The sequence below is a fragment of the Falco rusticolus genome, chromosome 6, assembly GCF_015220075.1.
Source record: "Falco rusticolus isolate bFalRus1 chromosome 6, bFalRus1.pri, whole genome shotgun sequence".
NCBI lineage: Eukaryota > Metazoa > Chordata > Aves > Falconiformes > Falconidae > Falco > Falco rusticolus.
Genome location: NC_051192.1, coordinates 8,644,270 through 8,667,321, shown reverse-complemented (window position 1 = coordinate 8,667,321; position 23,052 = coordinate 8,644,270). Strand labels below are relative to the sequence as shown.

General features: G+C 38.5%; 1 protein-coding gene across 2 annotated transcripts in view; it reads right to left on the bottom strand.

Moving 5' to 3' along the window:
* LYST (lysosomal trafficking regulator) overlaps positions 1-23,052 on the bottom strand; it is a 96,783-nt gene that overhangs the window by 41,145 nt on the left and 32,586 nt on the right. For both annotated transcript variants that reach the window (XM_037391496.1, XM_037391495.1), the window contains exons 5-17: positions 20,461-22,543; positions 17,811-18,843; positions 16,010-16,171; positions 15,207-15,363; positions 12,522-12,748; positions 11,453-11,519; positions 10,522-10,631; positions 9,060-9,483; positions 7,649-7,793; positions 6,668-6,841; positions 4,842-5,002; positions 3,323-3,513; positions 1,526-1,771 (exon numbers count right to left, since the gene is read on the bottom strand). In XM_037391496.1, the coding sequence (XP_037247393.1) occupies positions 1,526-1,771; positions 3,323-3,513; positions 4,842-5,002; positions 6,668-6,841; positions 7,649-7,793; positions 9,060-9,483; positions 10,522-10,631; positions 11,453-11,519; positions 12,522-12,748; positions 15,207-15,363; positions 16,010-16,171; positions 17,811-18,843; positions 20,461-22,543 (5,180 nt within the window). The remainder of the gene's footprint in view (positions 1-1,525; positions 1,772-3,322; positions 3,514-4,841; positions 5,003-6,667; positions 6,842-7,648; positions 7,794-9,059; positions 9,484-10,521; positions 10,632-11,452; positions 11,520-12,521; positions 12,749-15,206; positions 15,364-16,009; positions 16,172-17,810; positions 18,844-20,460; positions 22,544-23,052) is intronic.

Genomic DNA, 23,052 nt, shown 5'->3' with positions numbered 1-23,052 from the left:
ATCTGTTTTAAAGATTTTGAGGTTATGTCCATAACCTTCATTTTTTCCTATATGTACATGCAGATATTCTCTCTGCAGTGGTAATTCCTACTGTGGTAAATTATGATCTGCTAAGGAAAAGTAGTCCCATTACAAGAATCCCTTTTTAAGGAGAAAGTCCATTCTAAATAAAATTTAAGTAGAAGGCACCAATTTATTCTTGCCATAGTACAAAATCACAAGGTTATGAAATACATAAGCCACTAAGAATAAACTCTGTTCACCCTGGAAAATTATGTTTCCTAAATGTTTAAGGGAAGATTTAAATTGATGTTCCTGAAAATCTAAGACTATCCCTACCTGGAAGTGTCAAACATTAAAGATTTGTTTTGCTCATAAGAGACAAGCAATTTTGTAGATGAAGAGCATGGACCATTCTTCTCTCTGCTTCCTACAGTTCTTAAATCCCAAGAAAGAGCAAATAGTATTTTTACCAAAAAACATACAAGAAGGAGCTCTCACATAAATGGAATTCCATGTGGTTGCCTTTTATAGGTTTCCTTACTGTGTACTTGTTAATTCTGCTGCATTTAGTTATACACACATATACCTGTATCGTCTGACAGCTGATCTATCATTTGTTTGCTTTACTGACACAATCTACAGCAGGATATGTAGCACATGCTTCACATAAATTTACATAATACAATAACATGAATAAAGATCTTCTCCTTAGATTTCACTACCGATGTTAAAATTACAGCAGGCAATGTCTTCATAATGTGTTCATAATGTCTGAACACCTGACTGCCTCTGGCCTCATGTGCACTGGTTGCCCTCCACATACCTTTCATAACACTACCATTGCCAAAGGCACACAAACCACGCAAGTTTTAGGCCTCTATTAGTATTTTGAATTAAATTTAGTCCTTCAGAGACTCCTAGCACAAATGTTAACTGTGACCTTTACAGGGAGAGGCTAAGTAGCAACTAAGTTAAAGCTGACAACCTTAATATTTTGTGAAGTCACAGTTTTTCTTAGGATAAGCTTTTGAACATGGGTGAACGGTTGTCTCAAAGCTCTCTACTATTTATTCCATAAAAAAAGCTCTGCATGCTGTGTAGTTTTACATTTATCCATACCTGCATTGTGAATATCCTGTGTTTAAAGTGCTAAAGACAGGCAACTAAGTGCCTTTAAAAATTAGAGAGCAAAAATATAGTAAGTTCTACATCACTCCCCAAAATAATCTCCTGACATTTAAGAGCCCCATCTCTAAATGAGAATGCAGCACCACACCTTACATTCTAGCAATACTATAAAAAACATTAGGTAATAGATTTAAGTTTCCAATTTAAGACAACCTGCATGGTGTAGTCTGTGTTAAGCCACAGGTATTTTCTACATATTTTCTTTAAGAAAAAAAGAAATCACATGCAGACTAGAGCAAGGCAGTTAGAATACGTGATTTGCTACCCAAGATCCAAGGAAAATTTTATATGGGAGAACACATACATGGACCCCCCCCTCCTCCAGCCCTCTTACCCTAGCAAAGAGGAATACAAATGCACCAGTTCCTCCGATTTCATGTAGTATACCCTGAAGAGTTTTATATTCAACAGACTGAAGTGTTTTCAGGTGATGAGAGTCCAATACATTGCTCTGAACTTCTTTTGAACTGAAAGGTCTCTGAGAAGGTACAGTTTTGACTTGACCTTTCAGTCTAATAACAGGTTCATATATGGTATACTGACCAGGGCAGCATGTGGTATAAACAACAGCAAGACTCTCCTGAAATCAAAGAAATAAACTTATAAGATGGGTTGGGTTTGGTTGGTTTTTTTTTTTCCAAAGAAGTTTAATATAAAACCACATCACCCCCAAAAAACCAAAAAGCCACATGCAAAAGCTACTTAACAGCAAGCAGCAGCAACTCTGGCAGCCCATTTCTACTGTACCATGAGCATGCTCTTAAGTTTTGTGTGGATGCATATGCACTAAAACCCAAGAGGATTCCTAAATTTTAGAAAATGTATGCAACAGCTACAGCTTAGAAAGTTAAGAAAACACTAAAAAAATACCACCAAGGATACCCCTCTTACCACCTGAAGAATAATTACAACCATTTTGCAGAAAAGTTACAAGGTTGAAAGAAAATGAGCATACAGAGGTACTGGGCAAATTGTTTCTCCTTCTAAAGTGGCAAGTCTAAAATAGGAAGCTATCTGCTATTTTTTTCAGAATTTCTCCAAATTTTGTTTTACGTCTATCCTTTAATCAGCTTTGCCATAAGAGGATCTCAATAGAAGAGCTTTCGTTACTGATGAAGAGACTTAGACCAAACCTAAAGCTCTTGTGGAAGTTAACAGACTCATTTTCACAGAAAACGTGCAATGATTACATTTGGGAGGTTTTTTAAAACAGAGAAATAATTACATTTAAGGCACTTCCATTCTATGCAAAAGTGTAGAGATTAATTCCTCACTCGAGCACACAGTTGTTCTCTCTTTTATTTGGTGTTTTGTAAGGCAAAATAAGCTTGAAAGATGCATGACTGATTTGTTAGGCTTTTCACTGTTCCATTCCTTCCTTCCTAACATATTCAAAATTTAGTACCGTTGTTTACAAGGATCACATCCAGACAGAATGACCTTTTGCCTACAGCGCTACTGTAGAACAAGATTACAAAAATCCCCCTAGTGGAAACGACTCATACAGCAGAAATTACCAGTGCATGAAGACAATTCCCCAAATATAACAGGCTCCACTGATAAAGCTCTATATTTTCTAGTGTAACTATGGTGACACCTGCATCTGGCATGGCTATTACAGTCAGGAAAGGTAAGAGCTAAGACCTGCCAGCAGGAAAAAGACTTTTCAGCCAAACCTGAAGCCAGCTTACTCCCTCAAAACCCTCAAAGAATTAGGATGAAGCCTTTTGTTTCCTGTTAAAGGCAGCTAAAACCTTTCTCAGTTTTAATGTCAAAAGGTTAACTAAGTCGTCCTTAGCTACCTTTACGTTAATGGACAGAAGAGCTATGTGTTCATCCTAGGGCATCTGGAAGTGCCTGCTTATCTGATAGATTAAATACACAGTATTATAGATGCTGGAACACCTAGAAGTTGTCAGAATCCCACCTAAAGCAAGATGCAATGGCCACCCTGAATGGAGTTCAGCTCCCGCTGAAATAAGTGGGAAGAACCCTGCAGTGATTTTAATGAGAACTGGATTTGCTCCTTCCTGCTCTGAGAAAGTGAAGCACTTCAGGAGACAGCAGGAAACTTTTCCAGTTGCTTAATCAGTTCTAAGAAATTAAGAACAACTTTCAAGTAGAAACTTACAATTAAAGGCCCAACATCCACTTCCTTTTTTGCCATGAAGAGCTCCTTCATTTGCTCACATTGCAGAATCTCTTTACTTATGTACTTAGAGCAATCAGTCAATGTTTTGCCATATTTACAAGGCATTACAGATATGAAGTCTGGCCCACATGTGTATAAGTAAAATGCCTCCTCCGGTCCAATCTTTGCACCTAAAATCCAGAAAAGCAGCTGTTCACTTTTTAAAATATAATAAAGCAACATTCATACATTGGCTAGTGGATTGCATCAGAGACTTTACAAAGATTATCACTAGCTGGCTTTTGTAGGCCCTGATGATGAGAAATAGTACAAGCTGGCGCTTGCTATTAGCTACTGTAGATCAGTGACTTTAACACATCGCAGGCCGGATCAATTCAGTGGCAAAGGCAACAACATCTATCCAAGCCTCCGCAAAGTTTTCCAAGCGTAGCAAGAGTACAGATAGCAACAACATGCTACATCATCATGGAGAGTTGGGTAAAGTGACCAAGAATGATGCAACAACAATAAAAGCTTACTACAACTAACAAGGAGGAAAAAATAAAAATATATAGGAAGTAGAAGGTGAAATGAACCTTCCTCCCCTTTCCAGACAGCACGTCGCAGGTCAACTGTTTGTGAGAATGCAAATTCTAAAGAAGCATTCAGAAGGACCCAAGTCTGTGATGTATGGGTACGTGACAACTGTACAGCAGTAAAGCCAACAGTCTCTGGGTACATCGGTTCTGCTGGCTGCAGGCACATGGCAATCAGACCACGTCGATTCACCAGGTGGAGCTCACATTTATGACAAGCATCTCTCCTATGGCCTGCACAAATATGCTGTACCTACACACAACATCTGCATACACCACACACCCTGACAAACTGATTTCACTTGTTTAGTAGCCCTGACCGGGTCACTGCACCTGAAGAAATGTCAGATGATGACCAGCAAGGTTCCAGCCTTCAGCACTAAGCAAACACCCAGAAGTCCTGCATAAAACTTCCCCAAAAGGGAAGAGATTATACATTTAAGAAAACCCCAAAATAACTTCAGCAGTTTCAGAAATAAGCATGCTTAACTCAGTATTTGGTCATTTGGAGTTTGCTTTTTACTATGTTTTAAGTAATTTGAAACTGGTAGTTTAGAAGCAGGTAAGTGAAATCAATTTTCCAGCTGGGAGAGATTGTGTGCTTTAAGAAAAAGCAAAAAACCAAAGCAAGTACCACCACCCCTCCATCCCCTACCCCAAGACAGTATTTAAAGAGATTTAAAGAAACAAAGTAACTGGAATTGCCAATCACAGCACTAAAAAGAAAGCAAGAGAACAGTGGCAGAAGTACCCAATACTGAAAAATTTGCATACTTTCTCCCCGATACATTATGCTGGTAGAGAATGTATTGTTGCTTTTACTGTAAAAGCTTGGCATGTTGAAAAATATCAAGTTAAGCCTTTGAACTTGAAGGGGGAAGAGGAAATGAAGATTTATTCAAGAAAAAAGCGCACAAATGTACCATTAAATAGAAGCAGATTCCCAAGATCCCATCTACCCGACAATCGAAGCAATTCTTCTTGAGATGATGTACAATGGCCAATCATACAAAATGTTTTATTACTGTCAGATGATAAACTTGATTTCCTTGGTAGCGCATAATCTAAATTAATCTCACATTTCCTAAAAATACATATAAAGAAACAAGTGTAAGTATTAAGTGATCAAAATTGCTACCTAAGGTATTCAGCTTAGGCTTAAAATAGATTGTAATATTTAAAAGATGAGAAACCACGCTGTTATCAATATTAAATTACTAAAGCCATCCTCTATTTCTAGGCACCTTAAAACTCAGTTAAATAATGATCTAAGTATTCAACTATTGCACAGAACAGAGTTCCAACTACAGTTGCCATATGGTCAAGATCTCCCTACACCTGAAATTTCTCCATCCTCTCTGTTCTCAAAGAAACTATATATATATATAACACTATACACACTTCTAAAATACTACAATTTTTCAAGAATTTCTACTATTCCTAGAAGTCAGAGACCTCTGAATATGCACTAATGCACATCATGAAAACTGTGGTTCACACATGCTGGAAAATACCATGTTGAGGATTTGCCTATACCAGGGAACACTGTCCGAGCTAGCGTGCTGCACAGCCACTGGCAATAAGCCTGATGCCTTCAGAAAACTTCTCATTAACCTTATGTACATTTACACAAACAGACCAATTGGACTGTAATGATCATCTGAAGCTTCCTGGAAGAGCCCAACTATCAGCAAGTTAGCAACTAGCTATATGCAGAGGGGCCTCATTAACTGCACATGCACAGAACACAGGGGAAACTAAACATACCACAAGATCTCCATATTTAGCCTTTATCGCTTATCAGCGTGCACAGGCTGAACAACGGGCAGGAAGAAATCAAGTTGCTTAAACAGTTAACTCCATGTCATTTCAAGACCAAAGTGAAAGAAGTTTTATACTTAATTTCAGGTGTAACTGCAGGAAGAACAACTGCGCAACAGCTTTTTTCTTAGCTAGTTTTAAGATTGTCTTTATAACATTGCCTGTTTAGTGACCAAATCCTGGAGGAATAGTGAAGAATTTTTTTTGTGATGCATCTGGTTGTTTTACAACACAGTTTTTTGACCACCTGTTTCATATTTGGGACAAAGGAAGCCTTCATAGGCCAGACTTTAGAAAGAAAGAAACTGTGATATTTCAAAAATTCCTTTTGATGTAACTTCATGCAGGCACAGGCCCAACCTAGTATCAGGTACCTCATTCAGGAGCGAGGACCTTAAGTTTTCAGTTGAAGAAATTAGTACTTCCCACTGCCAGTTCAGATCTTGCCTGAAATATTTTTTAACTTCTCCCTTCCCCATTTCTCTCAGTGGAGCAAAATGACTGCTTTCTCTCCATCTCCTCTTCATTCCTGCTTTCAACAACAACATTGCCAGTACCTGAACTATACCCCCTTAATTCAGATTCTTAACCAGAAACATTATGCCTACTTTAACTTCGTGCCAGAGATTATTTTTTTTTTGATCTTACTCAAGGTCTTGTAGTACTTACCCCTTTCACTTATATTCACGATGAAGAAAAACACCGATCTCTGCACCGGTCCATGGTATGAACTGAAAATTCTCAAAGCAATCAAGACAGTTCTGGCTATTTCTAGGGAATTCTTAGCAATATAAGACACCCCTTCTCCCACTCCCAGAAGGCTACTCAACTATAACTTCAGCTTGTGTCAAAATAGTGCAATGTTTTCCTATCAGAGAACATCTTTTTAATATTACAAACACCCAGGCACAATTAATGTATACTTTACCTCTGACCAGAAACCCATAGCGACAGCTTCCCATGGATATTTTTTTTGCCTTCTGGCTGCTGCAGATAGGTTATTGCCAAGTGTTGCCACCTGCCCACAAGGAAAACATTCTCTGGAGATTCAGCCTGTGCCAGCAGACCAGCTTTCATCTCATCATTTGGATCCATGCACATACTATGAAAACAACAGAAAAGAAAAAGTGTGTGTGTGGTTTTGAATTTGCATTTTAAGTCCCAAATCTGCCATTTTTTGGCCTGTTACTTTGCAATTGCATTCCTTAACTTTCACTGAATTTTTTTTTTTTTTTTGATCACAATGTTATATTTAGAGTGCTCAACATAAGCTAGGGAAGAAAATCCTCACATTAAGGTTTCAACTTAAGTTATTTAACTTGTTTGCATTAATCTGCTTACACTTAAGATAATGTTATTATCTCAATTTTACAGATAAGTTAAATTCAGTTTATTGAAAAAATGCAGGTGCTTTGAACACTGAAATAGAGTGTAAAACTGCAGCTTTAAATCTATTTTAAGGATATTACCTATGAGAACTAGATTAGGGCTAAAATGTGTTCAGAAAATTAAAACTAAGATTGTCATAGTAAGTATTTAACAGCAGCAATTTTCACACCCAAAGTGTGAAAAATTACAGCTACAAAAGCTTTTGCTTCACATATTTACTGCGTCATTCCATTAATACTTAAATAGAAATATAACGCGGTACGAGGTAGCAATTCATGACTGATCTTGCTTTGGGCAATTATTCATAGATGACTACACAAAACAAAACTAGAAACTAATACTAAGCAAGTAAACCTGTAGATCTGTATGCAATAAACTTACTTGATGCTGCCAACAGTGTGCAAAGACAATTCTACTACAGAAATTAGTTCTCTATTCTTCACCAGTATTCTCCGCAAGATGCTACTGAAAGTAACAATACATATGTTCACAAGACCACTTTTGGACTAATACACCATACCGAAATATGAATGCTCCAGTGTTCAAGTCTGCCCAGACTTGTATCATCAATGCTTTGGAACCCAGTGAAATTATATGAATACAGCCATCTTCAACAAGCTTATCTCCTAGGCTTAGGTATTCCGTTCCTGCAGTCTTTGTTTCTTCTAGAATTATAAACATATTCATACACAATTATAATACAATACAACAAGAACTTTCCTACGAGTTACCAAATGTGAAAGGAAATAGTTCCAGTACTGCAGATTTATTTTTTTTTGTATATGTGGTTGGGGGGTTTTTGGCTGTGGGTTGGTTTGGTTTTTTTTGTTGCTTGGGTTTTTTTCCTTAAGGTGAGCTGACCAATATGCACAACTATCTTGAGACCTAGGTCCCTTATAAACCTAAACACAGGAGCTTGATATTAACTCAGGACTTCACGTGTTTTTGTTTGTAACCATGTACGTTCATTAAGCATGAATACACCCTAATTCAATTATGCCTTTGACACGCCATATCATATTATATTCCTAGGCTGAACTGGCCGCATTAGTGTGCACCAAGACATTTTTAGATTTTTCCTCACAAATCATACTACCCTTTAAGTGTATATTGCATTCAATATTTTTACTTTACAAAGCAAAAGCACAGACCTAACAAAAGCAGCTCTAGTGAGTTCCAAGATTCAGGGTTGGGTTTTCCCTCCTTTTATTCAAATACAATAAAAAAAAAGAAAAGTATACCATGAAAGGTATTTAAAGTGTTGAGATTGAGGCATTTTAAATATGGAATTTTTCTTCTAACAGATTATAATCCAGAAGATTCTGCTCAAAAATGCTTGAGAGCAGGAGAGTCTCTCCAAGAGCATAAACAGAGAAATGCTGTACAGCTATTGACATTTACAATGGCACACACAAGGAAAGTTAGAGGATTTCTACTGAGTCAGCCTCAGGCTCTGACTTGGTGCATTCAGAGCACCTTTTAGGTAGAAGCTCCAATATTTAAATCTTAAATCACAAAGATGCACTAGCTCTGTATTAAAGAACACAAAAGCTACTTGCTTCATCAATACGTAAGACCAAATAAACTTGAGATCAGTCTTTTCCTATGACCTTTCAGCTGCAGCATTTAATATTTTCTTCATTATAACACGAAGTAGCAGAAAGACATCTTACTGAAGTTACAAATTCGATGAGAATACAACATTTTTAAGGAAGCAGGTATTAATCTAGCTTAAGGACCAAGGCAGGGAATGTTTTATATTTAAATATGATACAGTACTCAAAGAAAAATCAGAAACATTACCACTGCTGTTTAATATCCATCGTAAGAAAAAAATCCAACCTTCTGTATATGGGATATTGATTAGTAATACTTGTAACCAGAATCCTTCAGTGTCACCTCAATAGAAACAGGCAGTACCATATCCTCACCTGTGCTGTCAAAGCTGTTCTCTCTTACAGCTACCAGTCTGCTTCTTCTCTTTATTTTTTTCCCCTTTTCCGCTGAATTTTCTGTTTCATGAGCACACTCCAGATGAAACCACAGAGACACACTGAAGCCTTCAGACATGTGTGGCCAACAGTTTTGTCCAACTAAAGGCAAGTGAATTGGGGCTACATGCCAAGAAGAAAGCAGCTGATGACTCAAGTTTTCACCATCTGCCTCTTTCTTACTCTGTGAAAGTTTCACTCTTTTTAACAGTCCAGGAGTTTTGCTGTTGGAAGTGCCAGCAGGTTTCTGCGAAGAGTAACTAGTGAAATTTGTGCCATGTAGCAAAGGGAAGGCAAGGTACTGTAAGGGGTTCATATAAATATTAGTTTCTATAATCTTCAATACACCCTTGAGTAGTATCTCCTAGAAGAAATAAACCAAACAAATGAGGGAAAAAAATATCAAACTGTTTACACCATGTAGTCAAGTGTCATTTAACTAAACAGAACCCCACTCTTCATTTAAGTTTGGATTCATGTTTTCCCCAGAGGTGGACTTCCACATCCAAACTGACACACGCCTACAAAGCATCAAGCAGTAACTTCAACAGACTGTGGCCCACAGCTTTGGGGACTTAGTCAGGGCAGACCAATCTTCAAGTTACCATGCACAAGAATCAGCTGAACCACAGCAGGTGGTCATTGCACAATCTTATCTCACATTTGTTACATGCGAACAGTTCACTTACACCTCAAAAGACCACAGCTTTTGCCACAGGTTTCAGGCTGGTTAAGCATGCACACACAGGATATCACTTTGTTACTGCAGAATCACCAACTAGCTGAGCCCTAAAGCCAGGAAGTTTCTCTAGTTACTTAGCCAATTACTGCAAGCTACCTTCAAAAAAACTGACTTGTCTCCTTGTTTGGTTTGGTACTATTTCAGACTCCGCAGTATTTTTTATTTCTTTCCACTTGTTTTCTCTACAGACTCCCACACAAACCAATAGATAGGTATTTCAGTAGTATATCCCACACAAGCAGTAGTTTCCAGACTTACACAAACCAACACAAGACAGTTTTGAAGGTAATTCCTGCTGCTAAAGCATTCCTGAAATAGCAAGATGTTTTATAATTTTGAAGGAATTACTTGAAATTTTACAGTATTACAGAGTTCCACCATCTATAACCACGTCAGTCTCCTCAAGAGGAATTTTGTTTTCTTGTGCTGAAGAAAGTTCCCAGGACTACAACCACACTTCAAAACTCTCTTTTCTAATCTTCTATTTCTTTTCATGTTTGGTAATGAATTCTTCCAACAACAAATTTTATTTGCTCTGATGCATTAGAACATTACTGTTAGTCTCCTCTCTCCCCAAAACTTTTAGACAGAAAAGGATATTTTTTTCTTCATTTTTCTCATTAAGTCTCTAAATTCTGCTATGTGCTACTCCATACATACCGTACAAGGTGTCTTCTCCAAAAATATCCTCAGAAGAAGAGTTAGCTCTTCTGAACATGTCTGTGAACTCATCAAGGAAACTAACAGGTCTACCAGCACCATCTGACATGCTAAAAATAAGGAGACAAAATTCTTGAAAAGTATTTTTTGAAAGCTTTAAAAATTCATATTCCATACTATTACAAAGAAAGATTAACTTGGAATTCAGAGTGTTGTGCAAAACCATTTCACATTCAGGAAGCAGTAACAATTACAAGATGAATCCTAGAGAGATCCAATAGCAGTTCCCGACACTGTCATTCAAAATTTCATTGAACGCATCTAGAAGGCTACACCAAGCCTCACTCCTAGGTTTGCAGCGTGGAGGCTGAAAGTCTGGGAACCTAGCATCTACATTGCAAAGGCTCTCCCCACAAAGCCAGGGATCAAAGTCCTGGGATGGGTTTACATCATCTCCTGCTATGGGGCAACCTCTTTATGTGAGGCTGCCTTAAAGCAAGCATTTAATTTGCTTCCACGTTCTTGGATTAGCTACCTGTTTTCAAAATAGAAGTAAAACTCAATCAAGAGATCACTAAGACTTGTGTTACAAATAAATTTGAAATAAAGCTTGTGCTGTGATGCAGTCTGATTCAATCAGCAAGATAGCTGCTATTTTTCCAAACAGTGTTTGTAACACCGTTTCCCTAGTGTTTGTGATTTCAAGTATTATTTTGAGATCTGTCAGCATGTGTTTAAATAACAGATTTCCACTAGCTCAGAAATAACCCTGTATCTACATTGGATACCTGTCACAAGTTAAAGCAGCAGCTGCATAAATTCACATATGCCCATGAAATTGCTTTGTCAATTTTGCATTTGTATTGTGAACTAAAACTGAGTGTCTATAAATTAATAAAAAATATTTAAGTTACTTAGACCTTGAACTCACCAAGAAATCTAGATTCTGTTTGTGTCAGTATGTTGAGAAATCCTCCCAAAAGATGTTTAACAGCTCCCTGTTAAAAAATATAGGGGAAATTGGTATCTGCAACATACATACCAGCTCAAGAACTAAGAATTTCTTTCAATCAATTCTTGTCTACTATTGATTTCAAATTAAAGTCAATTCCAGCTACTTTAATTTATGGAAATATTTTTTATATTTGCTAAATCTACATCTTAAAGGTAATTGAAAAATCTAGTTAAAGATAACTCGAATTGTCTAAATTGATTAATTTGATAGATTGCTCTTTCTAAACTATACTGAAGAATGAGATTATTTGCAATTATTTAATATGTTCAGAAAAGACAAATACATGTATACTAGCAATTTAAAGCTAATAATTCACACAAAGAATTGGAGTACTGAAATTTCCTTCCCTGTTTTTGGTTTAAGCTGTAAAACACTAACTTTGCTTCTTAGTCAATTGATTATATAAAAAGCACTTTAAGCTTAAATTACTTAATCTTACTTTCCTCTTTCACGAAAGAGGCATACTCAATTTAGTTATTAAAAGGCAAAAAGAGAAGCTAATTATCAGAAATTCCAAAGGATCATGAGGACACTAACATACACATAACTAATTTCGAACAAACTTACGGAGAATAAAAGTATGAAATATTTGAGATACATCACAGAGCTTCTCAAACCCCATATTAAATACACAAAAATGTAGAATGTTCACATACATACTTATACAAGAAGATATTTCCTTTTTTTTTTTAAACAGCCTGACAGTCATTACATCTGTATCTATGGCTCTGGTGATTGAACATTCTTGATAAGGTAAGGCAACTGTGAAACTCAAAAGCTTTGTAGGTCAAATATCTTTCAGTAACTATAGTTTCTGTTAAATGCAACACAGCTGACAACATCATTCATTTACATTGCTTCAGGTGTTACAAATGTCATAACAAGCAAGAACACTTCTGAGGTCACTCTTAGGTATAGTGGTACTATAAAAATGAAGAAAGATATACAACTGTAAGCTGTTGCCTTTGTTTAATAACATTTTTACCTGTTCTATAAGTACAGTGGCATTTCTCTCCTTCTGGCTGATGATTTTCAAGCAGCTTTGGAATACATGAGCAAGCACATCTAAACTTGCATTACCAGCTGAAAGCAAGTTTAATTCTAACATGCAGATTTCAGGATACATTAATTCTCCTTGATTGATGTTTTCAGATAGGTCATTAAAGTAACCTGAAGGACCAGAACATCCTGGTTCTGCCTTTGTGTCTGCTCCTGAAAGAAAATACTTGTCTTACTGAAGCTTACTTAGCTGAATACAGTTTGCATGATTTAAGCAGAACACTCAAGCACATGCTTTCTCCAACCTTCTCATAGGTACAAAACAAAAATAGTCTTCAGAAGTTAGTATCATCTTCTATTCTGCTTCATATTTTCCTGCTAATACAGAAGGGCAAGGATGCAGTTCTCCAATTACATGTTCTTAAACTATGCGCCTTCATTTCCTGGGAACTGGACACACACAGTAATGTTGAAATATGCAATTCATGAAACATGACAATAAAATAGATGTAATAGAACCTCAAGCATCTACACAGAACACCAAGCCTGCCCAGAAAGGAGGTTAAAATTAATGATTTTCTGTTAAAATGTCAGGGGAAGCAGTTATTTAGTTAAGTCAAAAAACACACATGGCAGAATACCTGCAAGATAACCAAAAAAAGTAAGAAATCCCCACATTTAAGCCTCTCCACTAACATCTTGGAGAGACTCTAAAACATTACTTAAGTTACTTGGTATAGAGGTAAGTTTCATGCAAATGTTTCATGGAAATATTACAGGCTAAGCTTTTAATCCAGAAATGGTTTTTGAGTGCTGTGTATCTGTTGATAAAGCCTAGTTACACTGGTAAACAACAACAGTTGAATGCAGTTGTATCAAAGGCCGTTACTGCTCAGGCTGACCTCATACAAGAACATAAGCATCCAGATGTTCAGCACAAAGAAAAACATTAAAGCAAATTAGCATTCAGAATTTGTTACACAGAATACAGCAAGAGATGTGCACCATCAGTCACTGAATGAATATAAAAGATATATTCTATCATCAGGAAGCTATCACAAGCCAAATAAAGCACGTGATTAGGAAAAGGCAGTACAGATACACCAAGGGCAAATAGTGCTTGGCAAAGCTCATCACCTTCAACGGCAAACTAGCCTGCTCAGTTGATAAGGGGCAAGCAGTGGACATGGTCTACCTGGACTTCTCCAAGGCTTTTGATATGGTTTCCCACAGCCTCCTCCTAGAGAAACTGATGTGTTATGGTCCAGACAAGTGGTCCATGCAGTGGGGGAGGAGCTGGCTGACAGGCTGCACCAAGAGGGTGGTAAATAGCTCCTTTTCAAACTGGCAACCTGACACAAGTGGGGTCCCCCAGGGATCAGTATTGGGCCCAACACTGTTTAGTATCTTCATAACTGACCTGGATAATGGGATCATGTGTACCCTGATCAAGTTTGCCAATGATAAACTGAGTGGGGAAGTGGATGCTTCAGAAGGGAGAGCTACCCTGCAGGAAGACATGTTAACAAGAACCTTATGAAGTCCACTAAAGGCAAGTAAGGTCCTGCACCTGGGAAAACATAATCCAGGAGCGCAGCACAGCCTGGGATCCACCTGTCTGGGGAGCAGCTCTGTGGACAGGGACCTGGGGGTCCTGGTGGACAGCAAGCTCAATATGAGCAAGCAGTGCGCTGCTGCGGCAAAGCAAGCCGTCAGGACGCTGGGCTGCAGCACCAAGGGCATCACCAGCAGAGAGAAAGAAGCCATTATCCCACTCTACTCGGCACTCGTCAGCCACACCTGGAATACTGTGTTCAGTTTTGGTCCCCGCTATACAAAACAGATGTGGACAGGCTGCACCGAGTCCAGAGAAGAGCCACAAAGATGGCCAAAGGCCTGGGAAGCCTGCCGTGAGAGGAAAGGCTGACAGAACGGGGTTCGTTCAGCCTCGAGAAAAGGCGGCTCAGGGGAGCCCTTATCCCTGTGTTCCAGTATTTAAAGGGTGGCTACAAAGGTGGAAGACTCCCTTTTTACAAGGAGTCCCATAGAGAAGACAGGGGTAATGGGTACAAGTTACTCCTGGGGAGATTCCAATTGGACACAAGAGGAAAATTTTTCCCTATGAGAGCAACTGGCCATCGGAATTAATCTCCCCGGGGAAGTGGTGGAATCCCCAACACTGGACAATTTCCAGCTTCAGTTGGACAGGGTGCTGGGCCATCTGGTCTAGACCATGCTTCTACCACGAAAGGTTGGACCAGATGATCCTTGAGGTCCCTTCCAACCTGGTATTCTATGATGTAATTAGATGACTTCATTTTTACCAGTTATAATATTCAATTTAAAAAAAATCAAGCATTGATTTCCGAACTACTGACAAGCATCTCTGGAAAAAGTTGCTTCTAGACCACAATAATACATTTGAACAACATGACTTTAGAGCAGAAGTCACATAAATCAATACAACCAAGACAAAACAGTTCCTGTAACACTCAGTAAGAATATGCATCATCTCTCCATCTGTAACTGCACACTACTAGAAATAAAAGACTTAAACTGCTTCCACCTGTTAAAGGTCTTTGATGCTCACCTTTCCTTTTGTCCTTCTCAAGTGAACAAGCTTTGCTAGGTCATAAAGACTGCTTTGTATATTCAGAAAGTTCACACTTACCTTCATTCTTGGTTTCACTATCATCAGGGTTACTTTCACTATCTGCTTCATATCCTTCCTCTTCAGCAAAAAGTTTAAGACTACAGCACTGTGATTCTTCAGTTTCTTCAGAAATATCTCCAGGTTGTGACACAGGCTCCTTTTCAGCATAGTGGATCTGTATAAGACATCAGGCAAGTTTACCATCTTTAGTCAGAAAAGCAACTAATTTAGAAATTTCCAGATGCCTGTTTTCTCCAAGCCCAATGGTAAAAGGAATAGATTAATCACATGCTTTCAAAAACACTTGATATATTTTTTAAGAACACTTCTTTCTTACAGAAAAAAAAAAAAATGATTTGGCAAAGATGGATTGTTCTTGCCAACTACCTGACCAAAGCTCTGATAAGCAGGTGGCCAATGCATTAAGAATAACTGTTTCCAAAAATCACTATCACTATAAACATGCACCTTGACTTTTGCTCAAAAACCAAGATGTGTGCAGCCACTAAGGTCAGTCAACATCCCTGTTTGAAGCTCTCCCTTTAAGAATTTGTCACAGTGCTGTGGGATGAAAGAGTGAAGAGAACATTAAGTTTCAGGTATGTCCATGAAGCATAACACAGCTTGCTCCTTTCTGGGGTATGACTCATCTCTGAGAAGTACATGTGGGGACTGTATCAGTAACCAGCATTAAACTTACATTCTTAGATAGGAGAATCAAGAGAATTAATCTTCAACTGCCAGAGCAACCAAACAACATAAACCTGACTGAGGACACCTTGCTGTATTCAGAATTAGACTACTGTGTTGGTGTTTCATACCTTTTCAGTTTTTTCTTCAGAATGATCCAGATCAGCAGAAAAAGTGCCCAACGCAACACGAAGCAGTGAATCAAACAAAGGCTTTGCCAAGTCCGTTTCTATCACTTTTGATTGAGCAAGTTGCTCTCTTATTTGAAGTAAGATATCATCCACGCAGGTGTTCTGTGGTTTGGGGAAGACAAACATTTTGATTCATGTTGTTCTGCTTTGGCTAACAGAAATGGTCTAGTACTTTCATTTAAGAACTTCCTCTTCCAACTACACTAATCTGACTTCTCAACTAAAGCCATCACATTTCATCTAGTTTCTTGCAATAAGAAAGATTTATCGTGTTTGTCATGACAAGAGATTTAGTTGGTTAAGCAAACTGCACACTAAAAAAATCTGGCAACATGCTGTTTCTCAAGCATTCCAAGCAAAAGCACTGTTTCAAAAACAAACATTTCTGAAACAGGTTCAAGAACACAGTGCATCCAAACCACACCACAACATTAGGAGTTAACAAGACAGAGGGTAACATGTCCAAGTTCACAAAAATAGCAAGTGGCCCAGACAGAACCCCAATTTCCAGTTCTCTCCTGTACCTAATACTTCCTGCTTTTGTAACAAACTGTCAAGTAAAAGTCAAGAAAGCAATTAAAACATTAAAGCACAGTGAAGGTGTCTTCGTTAAATTAACAGCTTTTTGTGGAACATTGAATTACTTCACCTTTAAGGTTTAAGTAATAGTTTTTGCAGGTGTCCTTTCAGTACCAGTGCCCTCTAGTATTCCTCTTTCTCAGGCACCACGCTCCACTCAGAACAATCATCAAAAATGCAGTATTTAAGTAACTATGTCTAACACTCACACCTTGCCTATGCAGCTTTCAGTGTTCCTCTGCTATACACAATCTCCACTGAATACTATTTCAAAAAACCCAAAGACTCTCCTATTGCTCCAAACCTACCAGCTCAGAAACCCTCTGGAATATGTGAGGCTGGACAAGCAGACTACACAGGGGAAAAAACACAACAGAAAAAGCAGGCCATAACTGACCAGAAAAAAAAAACCCAACACAAAAACAGGTACTGTCAGCCAGCAATTCATAGTTGTTAACATCTACTACTGCCTTTGTAGTCAGAGGAAACCATCCTTTTCCTCTGCTAGGGGAATTTTATGCAGAAAAACAGAATCTTCATCTGCCACGATCACAGCCTTCCCTGGGATTCAAGATACACTAATTCAGAAAACAGCATTTGATGTTGAGTTCAACCCTTAGCCATATTGTCAGCGCTGGCCCAAACCATAAGAAATATATCAAAAATAAACCAGAAATACAATTCAAAAAAGTAAACAAGGAAAAAAATAAAATCTCATCTGGCCTAGATTGATCTGCTACTCTGGGAGGCTCTCTCCCAGCCCCCAAGAAGTAGGGAATTGGCATGAACAGGGATCCAACCCAAAAGAGCAGAGAACAAAGATCACCTTGAGAACAAGCAGAGGGGTACAGTATCCTTACCAGCATCTTACCAAACACAAAAAGTGACGAGTTGACACATGGGAAAACGCCTCCCCAGAAATAGCAACTGCCAGTTTGTTCATCCAGCCACACTGATTCTTTCATGCCTGCTGACCGCTACCCTGGCTACCGAGCACATCATTTAACTGTACGCTTTCAGTACTTCACAAAAAATATGGTACCATAAGAGCACAAGCTTATTTTTCATCCCTAAAAAGAACTACTTTTGACTAAATTACTGTTAAAATAATACTGTATGTAACAAATATGAGTAAAGTAAGCTAAGGGAAGTTGCACAGTACCTGATGAAACATCTCCACTTCCATCTTCTGCTGCATGGTGCTTGCACTGTGTAGACAGATGGTCAGCAGAGCTTCTAGGAGTCTGATACCTTGAAGTGCCCACTCAGTCTCTTCTCCTACAGTAGCCTTTAGCCCTTCAAGACTGGCAACCGAAGTAACTGAAGCATGTTCCCTACTCAAAGTGCTGTCACAGGAGACACATTCAGGCACCAGCTGTTCTGCACCAGCAAGACTGTCAGCACTATCAAGCTCCGATTGTGGCACCTCCCTTCTTTTAGCCAACTGAAGAGTCCCATCATCCTTGTTGAGAAGCTCACCATGAGGACTCCCATATGAACTTCTGCTTTCACTCAATACTCTTTCCCTCTTTTCTTGCTCCTTTTCCTTATTTTTTGCAAGTTTCTCAATTATCAGAATTAGTAATCTGTGGCATGCTTCAAAGCCTCCTAGTCTATGGAACTGTCTCTGGAAAACTGAACTATACAAATAGATGCAACGACACATGGACCAAATATCTGCAGCCCTGTGAATATGTTCCAGAGAGGGCAAAGTAAGGCTCTCCAGTGACAGATAGGGCAATTTGTGGCCTAATGGCTCACTGGCTGTGCTGTCATATCCTGATGTATCTTCAGAGTCATTAGCTGAATCCAGATCACCATCTGCTTCTTTACTTACACATAAAAAAGCAACACAGAGGAATAGGTTTATTGTGTTGACATGTATGTCTTGGCACACAAACTTTTTCTTTTTTGGGTAAGCCTCTTTCAAGCCAGCATAAAACTTGCTTAGGCTTTGAGGAACTTCTGAAACGGCATGCTGGCTACAAAGAGAAGCAGGCAAGTCAGACGTAGACTCCTTTGGTTCACTGTTCAGGCCTTCCAGTTCTGGCATTGCTTGGTCTTTCTGCTGATCACCAAGGCAGAGTATCAAAGTCTCTAACACTTTTAAAGAATGGCTTCTTAAAGCATCTAAGTAATTTAACTCAGTCATTTGATTCACTCCATTACAACTCAGAAATAAGTCTCTAATTACCCTGCAAGAGAAAGCATATAAGTTACCTTATAAATTAGTCACAAATTCATGTAGTTCAGATTACACATCCAAAAATAACCCTGTTCTACACACCTGAGCAACACCAAGGACCGTTCATGTTTACAGTAATCTCTATGAATTAGTGTAAACTGTAAATTAGAGAAGAGGAACTTGTCTGCTGTATTCTAGAATCCCAAGTAAGCATCATCCATCTGGTAGTAGAAAATTCAATTTTTTGTAAGATGCAATACAGGAAATATTGATTTACCTCTAAAATTTAGATCAATGATGTATGACATTCAGTCCTGTCATTTCACCAGAAAGCAGAGATTCCTTCTCAAATAAACTTGAAGTTTTAAGACTTTTTACTAGCTATGTCTATTATTACATGGACAATGTATTTCAAGACAGAATTCAGGAAAACTTTCCAAGCACAACTTCTTATGCAATTGTTACAGTAGGATGTCCAATGTTAAAAAACCTTTCAGTGTATTTGTTTCCAGGTATGTCTTCCCCTCCTTTCTACTCCAAGTATTACACTGAGTTCATATAGAATTTGGGGTAAGGATTTGTAAGCGTCTTGGTGCACGATATTTGCTTATAGACATTCACCTTCCTTACCCTCCCATCTCCTTCCTACAGGGTCAGATTTTTAGTTTAACCGAGTTACACACTCTAGAATCAAATGAATCATTTACTTGTATATTCCCATCTTTAAGTCAGAAGGAAATAGGCTAGCTTGCCCTTTTTTAAACCTCAATCTTATTTCTCCTGCCTCTTTGCCATTCAGTGCACTTTCAAAAATTAATGGTTCCTAATACAGTTTAGGTTAGGGTAAGAGTTAAAAATATTAAGACTATCGTTTGCATGACCTGGAATACTGATCTATTCTTTACAATTGCCCCAGATAACCCTAATAAATTCACTTCCGTTCATCAGGACTCCAACAGAAAAGATCAGAACCTTTCTTGCACAAAAGGACACATTCATATTTTGAATAAGCTTTGAATATATATTGTATTACACAACTATTTCATCAATTCACTAATAAATAGAAAATTTTCCATTTCATGCCTTGGAAGAATGTTTGTACATTTGTTTCCTTTTAAAAAAAAACCCTATGATTAAATGAACAGGATTTTGTAAATTAGGAAACTTACACAAGTAACATTAAGAAACTTAAGCAAGTAAACCTCTCAAGCCTTATTTTTGAAAGGTGGCTGGTTTCTAAGAAGACCATTCTAGAAGGGAAAGGGAAACAAATCAGGAAACTATCCCCACAGAACAGTGACATGTCAATCCGTACAACATTCCTGACTGACTTTAGCATGAGGAATCAAGAGGCAAAGAGCATGTCACATTGTACAAAGATTTTTATTTGTTTCTACACATTTTGGTTTGTTAAAGGCCTAATCCATCAGTAGAGAGCCCTCACTTTCTGGGGTTTATGAATCTAGGATTACATCTTACGTTATTCAAGCATTTACCTTTTTGCCACCCCTGCGATATCCAAGTGCTGCCCTACAGCCCAAATAAAACTGTTCTGATCAGTAACAAATCTAAAAAGCTCTCCATGTTATTAGCATGTTTTCCATTAAAAAACAGAAAATCAACCAACCTGGATTTAAGCAACACAGGGAGCGTCTGCAAATAAATCTGAAGTACTTCAGAAGGCAAATACTGGCTATGGTAACTACGTGTGTGTTTATCAGCTGTAGTTTGTCCAAGTTGTTGAGCATGGCAAGCTAGCTCAACACCTCTCTGAAGCACAGGATTATAAATACAGTTATATAGTTTCCATTGGACAACTGCATTTCCCTTTTGAATTAAGTGGCAAATATGGGTTGCAATCTGCATGCCGCGTACTTTGTCTTCTTCAAAAACAATGTCCTGATAAGCCTCCAGTGCATGCCATCTCAACAACATATCTTCAGATCCAGTGCTAGGCAGAATTCCCTGAACTCTGCAAGAGGAACTAGATGCAAGACCAGTGTCACTAGTGCTGCCCTGCAAGGCATCTTCCAGCTGAGCAAGTTGATCACAGTCTACAGTACATATATTGCAGGACGCCTGTATAATTTTTGGAGAAACTTCTGCTCCACCCAGCTGATCCAATATAAACTTGTTAAGGATGTTCAGTATGTGCTGTTGAAAGCTTTTTAATATTGGTAACTTGGAGGCATGAAGCAACGGGACAATCACAGACTTCGGATCCATACAACAACATATTCCTACATTATGTACACCCGAGAGAATCTGAACACAGGTATTGCTCAGAGAAACTTGCTGCAACAAGTGCAAACACTGGTGTGCACAAACAGCAATGCAACAGCATCTGTCAGGATAATGAATTTCTCCATCAGCAGTTTCAAAGGGGTTTTTGGAACCCTGGTTTTTAAAAGTAGATACAGACAGCCCAGAGAGATCTCTGTGGTGATGCATGAAGTGAGAGTACTCACACCGTCTGTGCCGCTTTCTCGTACACATTGATTGATGAAGCTGCTCTGATTTCACTTTTTTGACAGTGCTGATTATTTTCATGATGCTGTTGATTAGGGCTTTCAGATGCTCTGAGGCTTCCCCCGTTACTCCCTCATTCTTCATACAGAGCCATTCCATCTGAAGCACTGTAACTTCAAACAGCTTAAAGCCCTGATGCTGTATGAACTCATGAACCAGATCTATAGCTTGGCTAAAGTAGAACGGATTGGAGGCTGCACTCTGTAGGCAGCAGATCAAAATCTGCAAGACCCCTTCTATGACCTCAGGTAGAAGCAAGGCTCTGTGATGATACCTAGAAAATACATAGTCATCCTGAACTGGCTGCTGTAGTGTTTTCTTGTATCCTGCAGCAAAAGGATCGGGTTGCTTTCCCAAGCAAGTTCTGATTTTTACTGCTGCTTTGAGTAAGTCTGTTAAGTTTCTTCGTAAATTGTCAGGCATTGTTTCTGTATTGCTAATGTCTAAAGACATGAGATGCAGCACTGTTCGAAAGAGCATCCTTTGGATCAGAGCCACAGGTTCTTCTGTCCACCCTGCAGAAACTACTTCATTTTCTGTGTTACTAACACTGCAACAGTCTCCAAATCCTGCCAAGAACTCTGTCAAAGTGGGCACCACGCTAGCTGAAAGAGCAGAACTGTGATTCAGCATAATGTCAAATTTGCATACTTTCTCTAGGAGAGACAGTAAGACACGGCATAAGTCAAAAGGAGAGTTATCCATGTTGCTCTCAGCAGTTCCTGCAACTGGCTCATTCAGAATCCCTGGGTTTAGCTCATGTGCTGGAATATTTTTGCTGGAACTTTCTGGATTTGGGGCATCAAAATTAGAATTTGGTACCGCTTCTGCAGGTAGGCAATCACTTCTCCCTACAAGGTAGCTGCCCCTAACTGGATGTGTTAAAAAAGGCTGCAGTAACTGGGAGCGTCTGTGTTTTGTTACTACAGTAGTCTTGTCATCAGAATTGCCTTCTGAATCTGAAGTGGACAGCTGAGATCGCCTTGCATCTCGCACAGAGTAACGATGGGTGGTTTTGCGCAGACGTCCACTTTTTTGAGATCGAGCATTTAGTTTTACAGAAGTCTGAAGAGGTGAACGAGTGCTTCCATCTAAGCCTAGTTTTTCCTGAGTAGATTTCACAGAACTTGAATTATTCTCTTTGGTCAGACATATGTCTACTGTAAAGGGTATATTAAAATCTGTTGAAACAGAATAACAAAGGAACATTAAAAGAATATTCAGGAATATTTACAGTTTAATACTTCCAGCTTAAAAATATGAAACATTCATATCTTAATAGGTCATGGTTTTGCATATACCTATGCCCGATATTTTCAGTATTAAAAAAAGCCAGCAACAATTCACATTTAGGAACCATACTGGCTATTTTCAACGCCTAGACAGATTAGCTCATTTTCTAACTAGGGTTAGACAAGAATGTGCTAGAAAGTTTCCTATAAGTTTTTTTTAGGCACAGCTTTTCCATTCTCTTAAGAAATGATGGTATCAAGGTAGATGAAAGGACTCTTTTGGTAAGCAATGGTAAGAAAGCTTAGTCTGAAAGCCTTTTGGATTGTTACAGATGGGATATAAACGAACAATATAGCCACAAGCCTCCAGTTACATTCAATTTAAATTTGGATAACTTAAGACAGACTAATACAAAAGTAAACTATGAATCAGCAGGATACCAGCTGAGATCTCCTCT